The sequence below is a fragment of the Symphalangus syndactylus genome, chromosome 19, assembly GCF_028878055.3.
Source record: "Symphalangus syndactylus isolate Jambi chromosome 19, NHGRI_mSymSyn1-v2.1_pri, whole genome shotgun sequence".
Lineage (NCBI taxonomy): Eukaryota > Metazoa > Chordata > Mammalia > Primates > Hylobatidae > Symphalangus > Symphalangus syndactylus.
The window spans coordinates 52,925,645-52,944,704 of record NC_072434.2 but is presented as its reverse complement, the minus strand read 5'-3'; the positions used below and the strand labels follow the sequence as shown (position 1 = coordinate 52,944,704).

At 39.8% G+C, this 19,060-nt stretch overlaps 1 protein-coding gene and 1 long non-coding RNA gene across 5 annotated transcripts in view; one reads left to right on the top strand and one right to left on the bottom strand.

The window, feature by feature from the left end:
- Positions 1-13,288, bottom strand: part of LOC129458842 (uncharacterized) — a 45,282-nt gene extending 31,994 nt beyond the window's left edge. For 2 of the 3 annotated variants that reach the window (XR_010114770.1, XR_008649745.2), the window contains exons 1-4: positions 13,169-13,288; positions 8,959-9,162; positions 6,227-6,357; positions 3,565-3,623 (exon numbers count right to left, since the gene is read on the bottom strand). This is a non-coding gene — a long non-coding RNA (uncharacterized lncRNA). The remainder of the gene's footprint in view (positions 1-3,564; positions 3,624-6,226; positions 6,358-8,958; positions 9,163-13,168) is intronic. The other variant, XR_008649746.2, reaches the window with a different exon arrangement.
- A 198-nt stretch (positions 13,289-13,486) lies between these two features.
- Positions 13,487-19,060, top strand: part of HOOK1 (hook microtubule tethering protein 1) — a 57,615-nt gene continuing 52,041 nt past the window's right edge. The window contains exons 1-2 of one of the 2 annotated variants that reach the window (XM_063613859.1): positions 13,487-13,528; positions 13,777-13,920. In XM_063613859.1, coding sequence (XP_063469929.1) covers positions 13,858-13,920 — 63 coding nt within the window. In that variant the 5' untranslated portion in view covers positions 13,487-13,528; positions 13,777-13,857. Of the gene's footprint in view, positions 13,552-13,776; positions 13,921-19,060 lie in introns of both variants that reach the window. The other variant, XM_063613858.1, reaches the window with a different exon arrangement.

Below are 19,060 nucleotides of genomic sequence, written 5' to 3'. Positions count from 1 at the left end.
TATTTGGGCTCTTTTTTTTCTTCTATATGAATTTTAAGATAGTTTTTTTCTAATTCTGTAAAGAAGGTCAATGGTAATTTAATGGGAATCATGCTACCTGACTTTTAACTATACTACAAGGCTACAGTAACCAAAACAGCATGGTACTGGTACAAGAACAGACACAGACTAATGAATCAGAATAGAGAAATCAGAAATGAGACCACACACCTGCAACCATCTGATCTTTGACAAATCTAACAAAAACAAGCAATGGGGAAATGATCCTCTATTTAATAAATGGTGCTAGGAGAACTGGCTAGCAATATGCAGAAAATTGAAACTGGACCCCCTCCTTACACCATATATAAAAATTAACTCAAAATGTATTAAAGACTTAAATGTAAAACCCAAAACTATAAAAATCCTAGAAGAAACTCTAGACAATGCCATTCAGGACATAGGCTTGGGCAAAGATTTCATAACAAAAATATCAAAAGCAATTGCAACAAAAGCAAAAATTGACAAATGGGATCTAATTAAACTAAAGAGCTTCTGCACAACAAAAGACATTATTATCAGAATGAAAAACCTACAGAATGAGAGAAAATTTTTGCTATCTATCTATCTATCTACCTAACAAAGGTCTAATATCTAGAATCCACAAGTAACTTAAACAAATTTACAAGAAAAAAATAAACAACCCCATTAAAAAGTGGACATTAAAAAGTGAACATGAACAGATCTTTCTCAAAGGAAGACATACATGCAGCCAACAAACATGAAAAAAAGCTCAACAGCACTGATCATTAGAGAAATGCAAATCAAAACCACAATGAGATGCCATCTCACACCAGTTAGAATGGCTACTGTTAAAAAGTCAAAAAACAACAGATGCTGCAGTGGTTATGAAGAAAAAGGAACGTTTTTACACTGTTGGTGGAAGTGTAAATTAGTTCAATCATTGTGGAAGACAGTGTGGCAATTCCTCAAAGACCTAAATGCAGAAATACCATTTGACCCAGCAATCCTATTATGGGGTATGTACCCAAAGGAATATAAATTATTCAATTATAAAGATACATGCATGCATATGTTCATTGCAGCACTATTTGCAGTAGCAAAGTCATGGAATCAACCTAAATGTTCATCAATGATAGATTGCATAAAGAAAATGTGGTACATATACACCATGGAATACTATGCAGCCATAAAAAGGAATGGGATCATGTTCTTTACGGGGACATGGATGGAGTTAGATGCCATTATCCTCAGCAAAGTAACACAGGAACAGAAAACCAAACACTGCATTTTCTCACTTATATGTGGGAGCTGAATGATGAGAACTCATAGACGTATGGAGGGGAACAACACACACTGGGAACCTGTGGGGTGGGGAGAGCATCAGGAAAAATAGCTAATGGATTCTGGGTTTAATACCTGGGTGATGGGATGATCTGTGCAGTAAACCACCATGGTACACGTTTACCTATGTAACAAACCTGCATATCCTGCACATCTATTCCTAAACTTACATTTTTTTAAAAAAAGAGAAAAGTGTTCTTTATTATTATTTTAAGTTGAGAAGCTTATAATGTTATTGGTGATTAATCTTTTCCCTTGTCTTTGACACACACTGTTTTACAAATACGTCTCCGTGTTATTTATTTGTCCTTTTAAGAGGCAAGTCCTGCAACTTCAACTAGATGTTAAGCATAATATGGGTAGAAACTCTGCCTATATTTCTCCACGTTTCTAATGTCAAAGGAAACACTCTATTGTAGAAGATATTCAACATGTGGTTGTTGATGTTGTACTAGATAGCTCACCTCATTTCTTCAGGCAGGCAAACTATTACTGTCTCCATTTACAGTGAGAAAACTGAGAGCCAACAGAGTTCAGGAACTTGACCAAGATAATAATGAAGAGGGGACAAAAACATGTTCTTCTGTGCTTTGTACCCAACATTGTTTCTCAGGCAGCTTGTTTCAGTTATCTCTTACAAGCCTACAACAAGCTCTCCCACCACCAGCACTAACTTCTGGCAGCAGATAGTACTTGTAATGAATAATCCAACTGAAACAGCTTTCACTTTGAGATCCTATCTGTTCTTTTTGAATAAACACTGAAAGCAAATGAAATAGGAAATTGTTTCCCACAGACTTCCTGAGCAATAGGGAAAAACATTTGAACCCTATTCTCAGCCGAAGGACAATGAGAGGGTGGCTGTGCATGCAGATCATGCTGAACAACTTCAAGTGAAACACAGAAGACAGCATGACCAGAGTTTGCCCTTCTTGAAATTTGAAGTGGGTGAACTGTGTCTTCTCAGCCCTCAGACCTACTTGTTTGGCTTGGAGAATGGCCTCTGGTAGTAGAAGTCACAGATGAAACTCTTAGGGTCAAACAAATAAGGGTTTTAATTTTGGGATATCTACAATACAAACAGTAACTTTAAACAAGTTAGTCCCTCACTTGCAAAAATAAGATTTTTATGATGATTAATGTAAGTCATGTATGTGATGGTGCCTGGAATAGAAGAAATTGATGTTAGCTTTCTTTCTTCCTCCATGGGCCCTTTAACTTCACCATTGCCACCATTACCCCTTATGAAATAAGTAGGCTTATAAATATGTTCACCCTAAAGTGTAAATGACTATTAGGTTCAATATTATAGTTTTTACAAGAGTGACCCTATTTTAACAGGTGACCAAAATCTCATTTTCAAGGAATGAAATTATGAAATGGAGCCTGCTTTGCTCATAGACATCCAGCCTTACTAAACTTCATTCCCTACAACATGGAACCAGGGATCCTTGGAGAAATGGCTGAGTCCAGGATAGGGTCAATGAAAGTACAAAATGATCCTGTAATATCCTGTGCCTGGAAGTACACAAAAAAACAATGGATGTATGCAAAAAAGGTGCAGAAGCCAATGTGAAGGCATTCCCACAGGCTGAACTTCTGAGGGACTGATAATTAAAATGAATCATGTCAGGAATGGATTATAACATGCTGAATACAAACATATTTATAGTCCATATTTGCACTTTAAAAAATTTAAAGGTGGATATGAAGAAAGAGGAAATGCTATTTTTATAGAATAATTCCAACTAATAGAAGGAATAGTGGAAATAGAAAACCACCCTTTTATACACCATAGTAATATTTGATTCTGATAATAATTATTAATGGACGCTAAAGGCATTGAGTGAAAAAATTGGGGGTAAAAATATACACACACATTCTCAGATTATTTAGTAATAACAATGGGAAAATATCTTTACAATGGAGAGATCTAGTTGACATCATTGTAATCAAATGGTAAAATTTAATGCGCTTAGTAATTAGACAATCTAGTACCATGTTATTGCTAATGTGATACACTAAGCTCACAGTATACTCTCTTCCAAAAATAGTTAAACCAAATCTGATCACAAAGAAACAATCCAAAAAATCTACTAGACTCTTCAAAAATGTTGCTGTCATGAAAGATCTCTCTCTCTCTCTCTCTCTCTCTCTCTCTCTCTCTCACACACACACACACACACACACACACACACACACACAGAGTGGAGAACTGACCTAGATTAGAGGCGACTGAAGCAACATGTCAAATACAATGCATAATCCTGATTCCTTGACTTTGAGTCCCAGGAAAAAAGAGAAAGAAAAAAATAATTGTGGACAATTAGGTAAATTTAAAGAAGGATTGCACATTAGACAATACTATTATGTCAATGTTAATATTCCCAACTATAATAATTCTATGTAATTAGGTAAGAGAATGTTCTTATTCTTCAGATATATATACTGAAGTATTTAAGGGCTAAGGGTAATTATTTCTGTTACTCTTGAATTATTTATATGCATCCCTTTCTGTCTTTATCTCTCTATCAATGTGGTAATTATAACCTAAAAATGGACTTTGTACATTAAAAAAAATACAGCCTCACAGATAGGCCAGTTATTTAATCCGAATGGCCAACTTAATTATTCTTCAGAAAAATTTGAGGTTTATATGAAAAAATGGGTAAAAATAATTGAAGCTCATCTTCAGATACAAAATGCCAAAAGCTTAGCATATTCGAGGGCCCTGACTCATTTACTGTAGTCATGAACCTTCAGTCAGTAGATTCTTAGATTCTTCAATAGGTAATCATTAATTTCACTCATCTAGACACAATGGATTTTCTTGTTTCACCGTGTTGAACAAAAACAATGTTGACTCCCTGAAGAACTATTTCATTAACAAGGGAGAATACCGAAACTGCAATGATTGAAGAAGGATTGTATATGTTATATTTTATTTGCAATGATTGTCTTTAAAAATCAGCTCTGATCTCTCCAAGGACGAATCTCTTCTTCACATCTGGAAGGAGGTTTTCTGAGGTATGCAATTTATTAGTTGTATGAGCTTGGGTACCTCTTGATGCATCAGTTCCCTCATCAGTAAGATAAAGTTGAAAAATGTTACTTACTTTATCAGGTTGTTAAGGATAAATGAATTAGCATAAGTGAAGTGCATTGAATAGTGCACAGCACCTAATAAGTGCCGCATGTTTTAGCTATTATTATTGTTGTTTTTATAGCTTTATGATTGGATATGTTCTCAGACACCAATTGTGTTCATACAAAACTTCTTTTTTTTTTTTTTGAGGTGGAGTCTCGCTCAGTAGCCAGGCTGGAGTGCAGTGGCATGATCTTGGCTCACTGCAACTTCCACCTCCCGGGTTCAAGTGATTCTCCTGCCTCAGCCTCCCAAGTAGCTGGGACTACAGGCACGCGGCACCACGCCTGGCTAATTTTTGTATTTTTAGTAGAGATGTGGAGACGGGGTTTCACCAGGCCAGGATGGTCTCCATCTCTTGATCTCATGATCCTCCCGCCTCGGCCTTCCAAAGTGCTGGGATTACAGGCGTGAGCCACCGCGCTTGGCCAGGAAACCTTTTTTTTTCTTCTTCTTTGAGACAGAGTTTTGCTCTTGTTGCCCAGGCTGGAGTGCAATGACATGATCTCGGCTCACCACAAGTTCTGTCTCCCAGGTTCAAGCGATTCTCCTGCCTCGGCCTCCCGAGTAGCTGGGATTACAGGCATGCACCACCACGCCTGGCTAATTTTGTATTTTTAGTAGAGATGGGGTTTCTCCATGTTGGTCGGGCTGGTCTTGAACTCCTGACCTCAGGTGAGCCGCCTGCCTCGGCCTCCCAAAGTGCTGGGAAGGAAATCTTTTTATAGTGGCAAGTCCTTTAATGAAATATGCAGCTCCCTCTTTTCTGTATAAGGCTAGGTCCTACCCAGTAGTTTTGTTTTTCCTTATTTCTTGGTCGTTTTGTTTTAAAGATCTTTGGGGAATATTCCCAAATCACATTAGGAAGTACTCATTTACTGGGTTAAATCGTTTCAGACATTTTACTAGCCATGAGCTTCAAGGAATTTTCTGCAAGAGCGTTTAGTAAACCCTTTGCACATCTTTCCTGGCATTCCGGAACATTTTTGTTCTTTGTTCTTATAGCCCAATTTGTTAATGCTTATGATTAAGAAGCCCCCCCGGGCGCGGTGGCTCACGCTTGTAATCCTAGCACTTTGGGAGGCCGAGGCGGGTGGATCACGAGGTCAGGAGATCGAGACCACGGTGAAACCCCCTCTCTACTAAAAATACAAAAAATTAGCCGGGCGTGGTGGCGGGCGCCTGTAGTCCCAGCTACTCGGAGAGGCTGAGGCAGGAGAATGGCGTGAACCCGGGAGGCGGAGCTTGCAGTGAGCCGAGATTGCGCCACTGCACTCCAGCCTGGGCGACAGAGCAAGACTAAGTCTCAAATAAAAATAAAAATAAAAAAAAAAAAGAAGCCCCCTTTTCTAGTGTCCATAAATGATCGGATAAACTTCTTCCCTCTAACATTTTGACGTTTTAAGATGTATTATATTATATATAAGTTATGCTTATCTAACACATGGAGGGAAAGCAAGATATTCTAGCTCCTTAGGCAAATATCACTTCAATGTATTTTCAACTGATATACATGTGGAGGCTTCAGAATACCACATTTTGTAACAACAGTTTCAAATGTATTTTTCTCAAGCGATAATAAAATATAATCACTATTTCTAACATAGTGATCTCTATCATCCTTAAACGTTATGTTCTTATTAATCCTGTGAAACCAGTCTTGTGAATGTATCTATTTTCCATACATATGATGTAATTAAGTAATTTTAATTTTTAAAATATTAACTTTCAACACACCTTAAAACAATAGGAGCAGCCAGGCATGGTGGCTCATACCTGTAATCCCAGCACTTGGGAGGCTGAAGCAGGAGGATTGCTTGAGCCCAGGAGTTTGAGATCAGCCTGGACGACATAAGAAGACCACATTTCTACAAGAAATGAAAAAATTAGATGAACATGGTGGCACGTGCCCGTTGTCCCAGCTACTCAGGATGGAGAGGTGGCAGGGGGCGGGGATCACTTCAGCCCAGGAGTTTGAAGCTGCAGTGAGCCAGGATCATGCCACTCCACTCAAGGGTGACACAGTGAGACCTTGTCTCAAAAACAAACAACAAACAAAAACCAATAGGAGGTACCCTTCGTTATACTGTAATTCTTGCTTTTTAGAGACAAACATCTGTGGATTAAATGATTAGACACTCACTATGTGTCACTGTTTGGTCTTTGTTTTAAAAACCTGCTTACATGGATTAGAAGGATTTTTGTACATAAAAAATAGGTCACCAACTGAATGAGAACCATGGATCATCTCTTCTAACAGAGTGTAAAATGATGACAGGTCTTGTGATTCACTCAGATAAACTGAGATATAAACTCCATGATTTATATGTTTAAATGATACTTTAGATTGGTTACATTATCAGTACATTTTTACTAAATGCCTATTTTTACTTGTTGTTTTTAGGTATTTGAAAATAAATGCTACACTTACCTTGCTATTTAAATTTTTTCTCATCGGAGTTATTAAGGACAAGATAAATTATGTGTGATTATGTTTGATTTAGAGCTTTGGGGTGAGTTTACATATGCTTAATAAACGAAATGTTTACATTTATTTTTACTTAATAAATGGCAAGCTCAACACTCTTCCCTGTAAGTTTAAAACATAATTGACAAGATTACTCTGTATTGTGATTTATCTTTTTTGTAACTTTTGTTTCCCCAGGAACCCGTCTTCAATCCTCCAAGGCGTCATTCATTTAGTTATTTGACACTAAGCCCCTACATGAAATTATAACTATGGCTAAAATCCTTCCTCATTTTGGAGGCTTCTAATCCAAGAACCAAAGATGCCAACATTCTTCCTCTGTGACTATTTTAACTTTGTGGGATGATACCTATTGCCACACTTTCAGTCATACTTGTCCATACTTAAACACCATGCTTTCCCATTCTGAGTGATGGCACCCTCATCCCCACCCAAAGCTACTGTGGGTGCTACTGCTGTACAGAGTATATTGTGGTGTGCTGCCTGGATATTTCCAGCATCTTGGAGTGCTTTCAGCAGACAGCCATCAGCCATCAGCCTTCTTTGTGAATTGCCTAGGCTGCCATGTCACGCACCTCTCTAGGGCAGCCCACATGCAAAGAATGATTTGTCAACATGGAAGCATACAGACCAACTCCCCTCATTCAAACTTGGAACAACTTGGAAGGACCATTCCAGCTTCAGCACTCCCCAGGGATAAGTCAAGACTTTCACTGAGCCTGCACCACAACCTGCTTTCTCCCTCTGCCCACTACTTCTTCCTTCCCTCCTCTCTCACAGCTGTTATTCCCAAGAGCATTTCTTAATAACCCTCCAACATGCTAATCTCCATCTCAGGGTCTACTTCCTGGAAAATCCAATTTACAACAGGCTGCAATAACAAAAGTCCTTGAAGTTAAGATTTTTTTTTCTGTTTATGGTACAATTTTAAAATCTCTTGCTCTATGGATGCGCATTCTCTAGTGACAGAGATGCCGTCTCCCTTAATTTGAACTTGCACTTGGCTTCAATTTCTCCATTGAATCCTTAGAGTAATCTCTCTTTGGGCAGCCCAACAGGTTGGCAGTAACATCTCTTGGAAGTAAAATGCATTAAAAGGCAGTTTCATTAAGTGATATAAGATCCATGTAACTCAAGTCTTCAACAGCCCTAGAAGTAAAATCTCCAGTATCTCATACAGTTTCTAAATGAATATTAATTTCAGAACAAGAGTGAGTTTCAAGCCAGTGTGAAAAATAAATGAATATTCATTTTTACACACAGTGGGAAGGAATCCACATCCTTGATCACCTTTCTTCAGTCTCTACCTTAATAGTTATGCTGGCTGAAAATATCCATAGGATATTTGTCCCTATCTTCCCAGTCCCGTTACCTAAACGTTCAGATCCAAGTCAATTATGGTCAAGGTTGTTCCATTAACAGAAAGCTAAATCTTACCCATAATGTCTGGGATTGGTCTTGCTTCCCTAAACGCTAGTATGGTATTTGATGGAGCTCAAATACACCTTAGGTATTTGTGCCCACTGTGGTTGCAGGTCTAAGAACAAGGAGGTGTTGTAAAACGTCAATTTTCATTCCTGTCTCTCTTTCTGTGACTCTGCCTAGGGCATATAAATCTCCTCCCTCAGGGCCTGGAAACTATTATTCCAAAGTACCTCCCAGTTTCTGAAAATTGTCACAGCTGCTGCATTCAACTGCTTCTGGACTTTGATGTTGACTTGAGGTAGCCTGAGTTTGCTATTTGCTATAATTCTTTGCATATTTGATCACAGACCACTCTTGTGGGCATCATCCAGAAAAGCAAACTGGATCTCATATCATTCTGGCTACCTCTGTCTTGGTTGCTGAGATTGAGCCTATGTTGCAGTTCTTTCCTTTCTCCCTCTTTCTTCCCTCCCTTCTTTTATGCCTTCATCCTTCCTTCCTACCTTCAACATTTGCAGGACATGTGTTTGGGGGTCTGTGGAAAGGGAAGCTTTACCTAAACAATGCTGTCAGAATTCTCTGTGTGTGGGTTCAATAATTTCCTTCAGGAATGAATGCTTTGCTGCTGACGTCCAATTGCACTGTTTGCTGCTGACATGATCTCTCTACTAGCATGACTGCAGGAACTGTATGTCTAGAGCTGCATCTGTCCAGGTCAGAGTCTTCTAGCTGATATCCATTCTGAGACATTCAGGGTTACCTAGAAATCAGCAGGAAAGCCTTAGAATTCTCAATTTCTTCATTTCATGACTTGTATGTGTAAGACACAGATATCTTCTTTACAAGTAGAGCCTGCCACAGTTCTATTTAAAGTGCCTCGCTAGGGATTTTCTCCTCTTATCATTTATCTATTTACTTACAGACCAACTCAGAGCCTAAAATCTCTATCTCATCCTTTCTCTCTAACACACACAAAAAAGTTTGTTTTAAGTAAAAAACAAATATTCATCCATTTTGATGAAATTGGAAAATACAAAAAGATAATAATTAATTAACATGAATAACGTTTACTGGTATTTTAATATTTTTTCAGGTTTCTTTTCAGTGCACACATGCACACACACGTGTGGTGTAAAGAATAGCTAAAATGTATTGAGCAACTACTATAAGCTAGGATTTATATTAAGCGTTTTACATACATTTGACCCTCACAACAACCATATGAAGTCATGTGGAAAGAATTGGTTTCGTTTTTGGCTGCAGGCATCATTCCTCCTTTCAATGGGCAACAGCTCTGTGATCTTGCCTTAGGTCTGCAATCTATGGGGGACAGCCAGTCTAGGTGCTCTATCCTCTTCTGGGAAAGGGTTAGACAAAATCCCAAAACAGGCCGGTCAGATGCTCCCCCTGGAATTGGAATCTTGAACAGAATGACTCAGAAAGACTAAGCAGCCATTTTATCCTACTCATCCAGGTGGTGGTACCCTGAAAAGACTCCCATAGTTTTGCTACCTAGATCCAATGAGCTATTTTGGGACCTGCACTTCCCCATGCTGGGTTCTTCAGCTCTTCCTCTGAATCTGTGAACCCTCTTGTATTCTTCCAAAAACATTAAAAAAAAAAAAAAGCTACCAGGTTTGGTTTCTCCCACTTACCACCAAAAAAATTCCTAATCAATACAGAAATACACAGAAATATACTAGTATTATCCCAGCTTAGAGAGACTGAAACTGAGCTTTAATGAAATTGTCATTTGCTCAAAATCACCCAGGCAATAAGAAGTGATATCAGGTCTCTATAACACTAAACTTTGGGCTTAATTTTAGCCAACTCTCTTCTCAATATCTCTCTGTATGGATGCATACGCATGCACGCATGCATGGGCACACGTGTGTATGTGTGCATGTATTCCTATATATATTCTTCACAGTTGAGATTCTACCATATTCATAATTTTAAACATTTTCAGGCTTTACTCCTTTTTCGTGACAATAAAATCACGGTAGAAAATTTCAAATTCACTGGAAATTACAAAGAAGGTAAAACTCACTCATTATTCCAATACCTAGACATTATCATCATCACTATCAACATCTTGGTATATTTTCTGTAGTCTCTTTCTTTTTTTCTCTCTCTGGGGGTGTATGTATACAGTATATATACACACACCCAGGCACACCCAAATAGGGATACACACATAAATATATATTTACATACATACATTTATTTATTTATTTATTCAAGGTAATGATGGGGTCTCACTATGTTGCCCAGGCTGATCTCAAACACCTGGACTCAAGCGATCCTCCCACCACCTCAGCCTCCCAAAGTGCTGGCATTACAGGCTTGAGCCATTGCACCGGGCCCATATATTTATGTATATGTTGGGACCTATGCTGTATGCACAGATTGCATAATGACTTTTTTCTTAACATTATGTGATAAGCATTTTCCTGAATAAACTTATTTTAAAATATTTTAATGCCTATGATACATTTCATTGTATAAATATAACTTACTGTGTTTAATCACTTCTCTTTCAGACATTTAATAGCTGTTTCTTTTCCTTTTTGCTTGATAAATAGTACTGCAATCAACAACTTTGTTGGCATATGATTATTTTCTTAGAATAGATTCTGAAAGTGAACTTATTGGCTTAAAGACTTTGAACATTTTAAAGGCTCTTGATATATATTGTCAAAAAACTTTTCAGAAAGATTGTACCAATTTATAATCCCACAGCTAGGGTTGAAGATCTAGTTTCACTCAGCTCCCCAAACATGGATGCCAACTTCTAAAGAATTGATGCCAATTTAATAGTTGGAAATGATAACTCATGTTGTATTTGGCATTTCTTCTAAAGCCTTTTTCTTTCTGATTATAAAGTAACATAAGCTAATTGTAGAAAGCCTAGAAAATATGGAAGATTAGAAAACCAGTCATTTTTCATTTGTATATAAATATAACAAGTTTTATGATTATTCCTTTGTCTTCTTTCTGTGTATATATTAAAATACATAAATAATATTTATAATATTGAGGTCATATGGCTGATACTTTCATCTAAATTTTATTTAATAGTATACATTGTGACAACTTTCCTGAGTTATCAAATATTCTCCAGACCACTGAATCTGCTGTAAAATATTTAGCCTTTCTTGCTTATTGGGCATTGTATCAATCGATTATACAATTGATCAATACATAGCATTGCCATACATATAATTGTTCAAAGCCTCCAAATGCACTTCTGATGATTTCAATAGAATTTATGACTGACGCAGAATAAATTGGAATAATGGGTTTAAATGATATGGATATTTTAAAGTTTCTTGATAAAAATTGCTAAATTTTTCCTTCCCTGATAATTTACTCTCTATAAAGTCCAGAAGCATAACTTAATTGCCCCCCCCCCCAGTTACTCTCATGAATTATTTTATTTGAGAAATTTGGTCACTTGTGGCTCTCAGTGATAAATATGTTGAGAAGTTCCCATATATGTAGATGATAATAGTAACTCATATTTACAAAGTTTATAATTTACATTTACCATGTATGTTTACATTTGAATTACAATGATCTTAGGAATGTGGAGGTTGGGGGCTATAGAAGCAGACAAGTGGGGAATAAAGTCAAGATTCAGACCAGGTCTTCAATTCCTAAATCTTGTAGTTTTAATTAAATCACATTACCAATGTACCTAGTTCCAGCATATAAAGTGACTCCAGAGGCGTTAAGAAAGTTCTGGAATAATGTTAAGGGAGTCAATAGCAAACGTACGTACTGTATTTTTAGAATAAGACTGATTTACACTTGGGGGCTTTTAATTGCAGTCGTCCATCAGTTTTAAACTTTCAGTGTCTAAATATAAAAACGCAGCAATATAAAAAAAAGCCAGCTGTTTTCTTACTCAGAGCATGAATTGATGAGTTTATGAATGAGTGAAGTGACAGCAAGACTAAGAATAGTCTAGCCCTTTTCAATCACCTAAGCCATCTATCAATACCTTGGAGAGCTTCCAATTTCAGGTCACCTCCCCCGACCCCCCTCCACCCCACAACATTCTCAGAAAAAGCAAATTTTCAACCGCCAAAGGAAAATGGATACATTAATATCTTCCATGTTTTTCAAAGCATTTCGTTTATTTTGCTACTTGAAAACGGTCTTCCCTTTTGCCCCATGTAAAATAAAATTGCTCATGATCTATGGTCCCGTGAGAGCTTATTTAAGGAGCATTGACGGATTTTATTTTCCTTATAAATGTGGCACATTTGCCACGTGTGCAAATGAAAACATCCCTTTCCAATGAGTGCCTAGGAGGAAATCAGCTCTTCCTTCCTCGAAGAGTTTTCATTCATGTGTATGATCTATTTCTTTCTTTCTTTATTTTGTTTTATATATTTTTTAGAGACAGAGTCTCGCTTTTTTGTCCAGGCTGGAGTGCAGTGGCGTGATCTCGGCTCACTGCAACCTGTGCCTACCGGGTTCGAGCGATTCTTCTGCCTCAGCCTCCTGAGTAGCTGAGATTACAGTCATGTGCCACCACCCCGGCTAATTTTTGTATTTTTAGTAGAGAATGGGTTTCGCCATCTTGGCCTGGCTGGTCTCGAACTCCTGACCTCAGGTGATCCACCCGCCTCAGCCTCCCAAAGTGCTAGGATTACAGGCGTGAGCCACCTCGCCCAGCCGGTATGATCTATTTCTGAAGACAATGTGGAAGCAGAGTGTGGACCTCCACAGGTGTAGCCAGGCGGCGTGCTACCTACCGCCAAGAAGAAGGGAAGACGCCTAAGCCGGGCCGGTGCTCTGCTGCCCCTCTGCCTCTTCGGCCACTGGGGCTGTGCAAGCTTCAGCCTTGCCAATACCCGCCGCGCACGCGCGCTCGCTTCCCGCGCGCAACCTCCCGCCCCCGCCCACACTGCACCTGCCAGGTCATAAACCTCTTCCCACCCACTCTCACTCTCTCCCCAAGGCTCAGGCTTGTCTCACGTTGATTGGCCAGAGCCCACGAGGGCACGTCCAATCAGCAATCCCCCCTGGGCAACCTATCCCGGTTCTTCCCGCCCCCGCCCCGCCCCGCCCGCCCTCCCGAGTACCTACCGTTTCTGCGACTGGTGCGCGGCCAGGTCACTCAGGGCGGCGGGGCGAGGTGTGCGGGAGTGGGCAGGACGGGTGGGAGGAGGGGAGGGGTGGGAGAAGGCGGGGCTCAGGTGCCTGGCAGCGCGGCCGGGGCCCAGGCAGGGGAGGGGGCGAACAGTGGAGCGAGGTGGGGGCGGGTGAGGAGGGGGTGACGCCGGACACGTCGACAGCGCGAGGGTTCGCGCGTGAGCTGCGCGGGTCGGGCCTGGTACCGAGCTTTGCTGGGGGCTAGCAGGTCGTGGACGCCGGCTCCTGGAGGAGCGCCGGGAGGAGGGAGGTGAAGGTGTCCACGGCGTCGTCGACGGCGGCGCCGGCCATGGAGGAGACGCAGCCGCCGCCGCAGCCTAAGCTGCCCCTGTGCGACAGCCTCATGATCTGGGTGAGTGCGAGGAGGCGAGGGGGCGAGGGGGCCGAGAGGAGGAGCCTGGGGCGCCCGGTTCTCCCAGGTGAGCCGGGGCTAACTGCACAGGGTCCTGGCGTGCCCTGCCCTTCTCACCTCGTGTCGCCCTTGACCGAGAGAGTGCCACCTGCGGGTCGCCGGGCAGGTGTGTGGGCGCGGGTTGGTGTCCGGGGGTGGGGGTAGAGGAAGCTCTGGGAGCGTAACAGTGGAGGCTCTGGTCTCAGCCAGAGGATTCGACCTACCTGCTGTACCTAACAGCTGGGATATGAACCAAGCGCCCATCCTCTTTTTTCCCCGCTGCCCCATTTTCTCCCCCTGAACAGCGCCCGAGCCCTCCACTTTCTGGATCGCCGACTCTCTTGCCTTCGTCCGCTTGGGCGTGAAGACGCTTTCCGAAACCTAACCCAGCATCCTCAAACCACCTTGCTCTACCTGGACACGGGTGGCCAGGAGGTGGCTGGTTGTTTTAGTTCCCGGACCAGTGCTCCTTCAGGACTCTAGAACATCCGATTTTGTAGAAGCCGCTTCAAAGAGATGTTTGTATTTCCCGTATGGAGAAAAAGATGTGTTGGGAGTCGGGGGTCATTTTCCCTTTTTCTCGCTGGCCCTCTCCTCCTCTAAATGGACAGCATTTTCTTTAAAGAAAATGAGTTGATATTTTTCTTTAGGATTTATCTATGTTTAGGATTTTTGTTAATTTGTGTTGGGTCTGGACAGACATATCTGTCCCCAGATTGTTTAATATTCCAGTCAGCAAAATGACATCCCACCTCTTAGAGTTACTTAGATATCAGTGCTGGCGTTCAGGTGTGGTTCTTAACCCATATTGAGTAAGGATGGTGTTTGATGGGCCACAGGTGCTGTTGATGATGCTCATCCCAAACCAGTTGTTTAGTTGTGTGTAGGGGAGTGTGTGCAGAATGGAATGTAAACAGACTGCATCAGGAAGCTGTAATCGGTTGAGATTCCCTAATGATCTAATGCATCTAATTCCAAAGAATGAGAAATCCAGGTTTATGGAAATGTGTGAAGCCTATTGGAAATAGCCATAATTTAAAGCATTTACACTTTGTAAGTAAATAACTTTTGCTTTTAGTGGAATGCAAATATTTAGGGTTTGTGAGTTAAAAGCAATTAGCTAACTGTTCAGCTGAATTTTCATTTGAAATAGGTATTGGGGTGGAAGTGCTGTATTTAAGACTGTCATAGAAACAAGGCAACATTACTTTTAATGATTTGTTTTGTTAAAACAGACTGATTAAAGGGTGTATCCGAATCTGCTACATTATTGTAAACCTCAGGTGACTGAAGTGTTAAGCTTAGTCTTTATGATGTCATTGACTTACATGTGAGGTGGTGGAGAAGCACAGGATTTTCTTTTGTGTTGTAATATTTTAAAATATTATGTGACTGTATCCACTGTTTTAACCAGAATTTATTGACTTCCAATATTGAGCTAGGCACTGGGGAGGACCGGAGTGGTAGCCAGAGCTGTGTGTAATTACAGTAGAAGGTAAAATTCTGTAAAAGCTGCAAATAATATTGTAAACCAAATGATAAGGAATCACAGATAACAGAGTACAATTGGTCGTTTTCTTCAGTCCTCTCTTGGGCTGCTGAGCACTGTGGAGAAAATTGAATGACCGTGCCAACTGTTGCCTCTACTAATGCTGTTACTGTCAAATGCACCTTTTCTCATAACATTGCCCATACTTAAGAATAACCAGACAGTTTCTCTGACATTCCTCTTAGCAAACCTTTATCAGTATTCTACCTGAGCCCCCAACTCTTCTTCCTCTCGGGCAAATGACTACCTCCTTAACCTTGGCTCTGGCTTTAGACTCCATCCCTTCCACCTCTTCTAAAACGTTATTGTATCATTTGTTCCCTTTCTGTATTTACAACTACTGTCTCTCCATTGGCTCCTTTCTCTGTACATATAAACTTGCTGAAATATTCCCCTTTTTTAACAGAGAACAAAGAGCCACTACTCCATGTTAAAGTCACACTGTATTTCCCCTTTCCTTCACAGTAAAATTTGAGTTGCTTTATACTCACCCTTTATGCTTCACTCTCATTCAGTCTTCATCCCACTACCCTTGAGTTTCTTTCCTCTAAGACTTTCGCTTCATTACCAGTTTGCTAAATCCAGTAAGTGTTATATTACCATTTTCTTACTTGATGGTTCCTTTGTGAAATTATCTTGTCTTGATTTCTGGTTATCTTGTCTGTGGCCTTTTCTTTACCTCTTTAGATGATTTCCAGTGAAGTTTACTGTCTTTTTTTTTAATTAACTAATTATTTTTGCCTTTGCCAGCAACCTCACTGTTGATCTTACCTCACCTACCCAACTTTCTCCAAACTCACCTCAAGCAACACTTCTTCAAGCCCATCATGCCACATTGACTATTTGTTGAAGAAGCTAAGCTGTTTTAATGCATCAGGGATTTTTTTCCCTCTACCTAGAATATTCTCTTTCTAGTTCTTCCAGTAGTGGGCTGCTTCCATCATTCAGGTCTTGGGTCAGATGTTGCTTTTCAGGGACTCTTTGTTACAACCATTTCTAAAGTTTGTCTCCCACCCTTATCCCACTGTAACCTGTTAACCTCTTTCTGTCTTACCTATAACACAGTACTTTCTAAAGTAATCCAGTTAGCTTTTGGGATCAGAGCTCTTACATGACCTATTTTCTGCTCTGTCCCTAGGAGAACACTGACAACTATTGCCAATAAGACACCAAATCAAAGTGGTGATAGTAAATATCATTGCCTTGGTTCTGGCCTCCGAGACTAGTGTTTCACCATTAAGTATGATATAGCTTAATTTTTATACATACTTGGGAGTGAATTTTTAACTGGGTCATAGAGGATTGTTGGATTTCAGCAAGTAGAAATCAGTAGAAATTAGTTCTCGAGACACTAGTAGTAAAACAAATGGTCTCCTTTGGCTATAGATTAAAGGGAGATAGTGGATCATACACATTTGTCATGATAACCCTGGCCTGGAGATAGAAGATTAAAAAAAGTTATGATGGGACCAAATCATGGAGATAATGGGAATAACTCTTCTTTCAGTGCTAGGAGGAGAATGGAGCCAACATCAACAGAATTAGAGAAGTCATCAAGAAAAGTTAGTTATGTGAAGGAATGCCACTTGTGGCAATTTTTTAAAAATTGCATTTTATGATTTGGAACTCACCATCTTAAAATAATTGGCTCTTAGAAATGTTGTACTGCTACTTTGCAGAAAATTCAGGGCAAAAGGGTAAATGTGGGCATCATTTACATGTTGGAGGACATGTATGAGAGTTTGAAGAAATGTTTGTATAAAGATAAATTTAATTCTGCTACTTGGTTCTGTGACATAGGAAATTTGTTTAATATCTTTGGACCTTACTTTCACCAATAAAATTAGAAGGTTGGACCAAATATATTTAAATGTTTTTCTTGGTTCTTGCATTCTTTGACAGGCAGATGAAGGAAAGAGTAATAATTAATATATGCCCAAATTTAGAAAATTATTCAAAGTTCAATTATTTTTATGAAGATCTTAAAACTCAAAGCAATGGTTGTTTTTTTTTTTTTGTAATGAGCTGGAGGAGGAGAATATGAAAATAAAGTTGATCCAAGATTGAGTTTTTATTGGCTGTCGGTTGTGAAAACCCCATTTTCCTGGATTTCTGTGACATTTATATTAAAGTAGTTTAGGAACAGCATTTCCACATTTCTGATTATTTGTTTTATTTAGAAATAGAGAAGAAAGTAAGGGAATTATTTGCCAGGACACTGTGTTAGCGATAGACACCTGTGGAAACCCTGTCTGTCCTTTTTGGGTCACTCACTAAAAAGACTTTAGTTAGAAAGAATACATTTTCTTTTGTCTGTCTGCTTTGACCTCACTTGCCGCAATAAGCCTTTTTTTTTTTTTTTGAGACGAAGTCTCACTCTGTTGCCTAGGCCGTAGTGCAGAGGCATGATCTCGGCTCACTGCAACCTCCATCTCCCAGGTTCAAGGGATTCTCCTGTTTCACCCTCCCTAGTAGCTGGGATTACAGGCATGTGCCACCACACCCGGCTAATTTTTGTATTTTTAGTAGAGACGGGGTTTCACCATGTTGGCCAGGCTGCTCTCGAACTCCTGACCTCAAGTGATCTACCTGCCTCGGCCTCCCAAAGTGCTGGGATTACAGGCGTGAGCCACTGCGCCCAGCCTCCCCACTAAGCTTTTTAATTTATTCACTGTTCTTGGTTGTAAGCCTTTCAATTGAGCCAAATCAAATTACATTCTGTTTTCTAATTTATTTTGCAGCTATTTTAAGAACTTCTCAGAGACACTCCAATGTCCATAGCAGTAAGGAGGGGAAATTGATTTTAATCTGAACATAGTGATCATGGAGGTAGTCCCTTAGCATGTGTACCTCTTATTTTGCCTAGTATTCTATGCCTCTGAAATTGTTCTTTTAAAATCATGAATTGTGTCAATTTTGTAAAAAGTTAATGACGTAACTTCTGTTACACATTAAAAGTTAATGTTTAAGTTGGAAGGGCTGAAAAGTGGAAGTCACAGTTTATTTTCCTTTTAAAGATGCCCTAATTCTTGGAGTTTCTCTTCCCTGTACATCCACCCAGTTGCAAAATCTTTCTTATTTTGTATTTTAAATATTCCATTAATTCATCATGTCCTCTCAGTCAATATTACGCTGATTCCGTCTACTCTATTTTTGTCATCACAGCCATTGCAGGAACCTTCTAACTGGTCTGCCTGACTCAAGCATAAAGCTACTCTGTGTCACTATGCTGCTCTCCAAAATATGCCAAAGAATGTCACTCTTCCTTATTACTTTTCAGTGATTTTTCACCACCCAGAGCAGTGGTTCTCCAAAATTGACATATTTAAGAATCAGTTGGGGATTTTCTTATTTAATATATCTAGAGATTCTGATACATATTCTTTCTAAGCCCTGTACTTAGAGAAACCCTGACTCATAGCTAATGTGCTAACAGCTTATGCCACATGCCAGGCCCTGATACAGGTGTATTTGCTATTTCATTTAATTCCCCAACCATCTTGTGAGGTAGAAACTACTCTACTGTTTCCCATTATGTAGATAATGCCATTA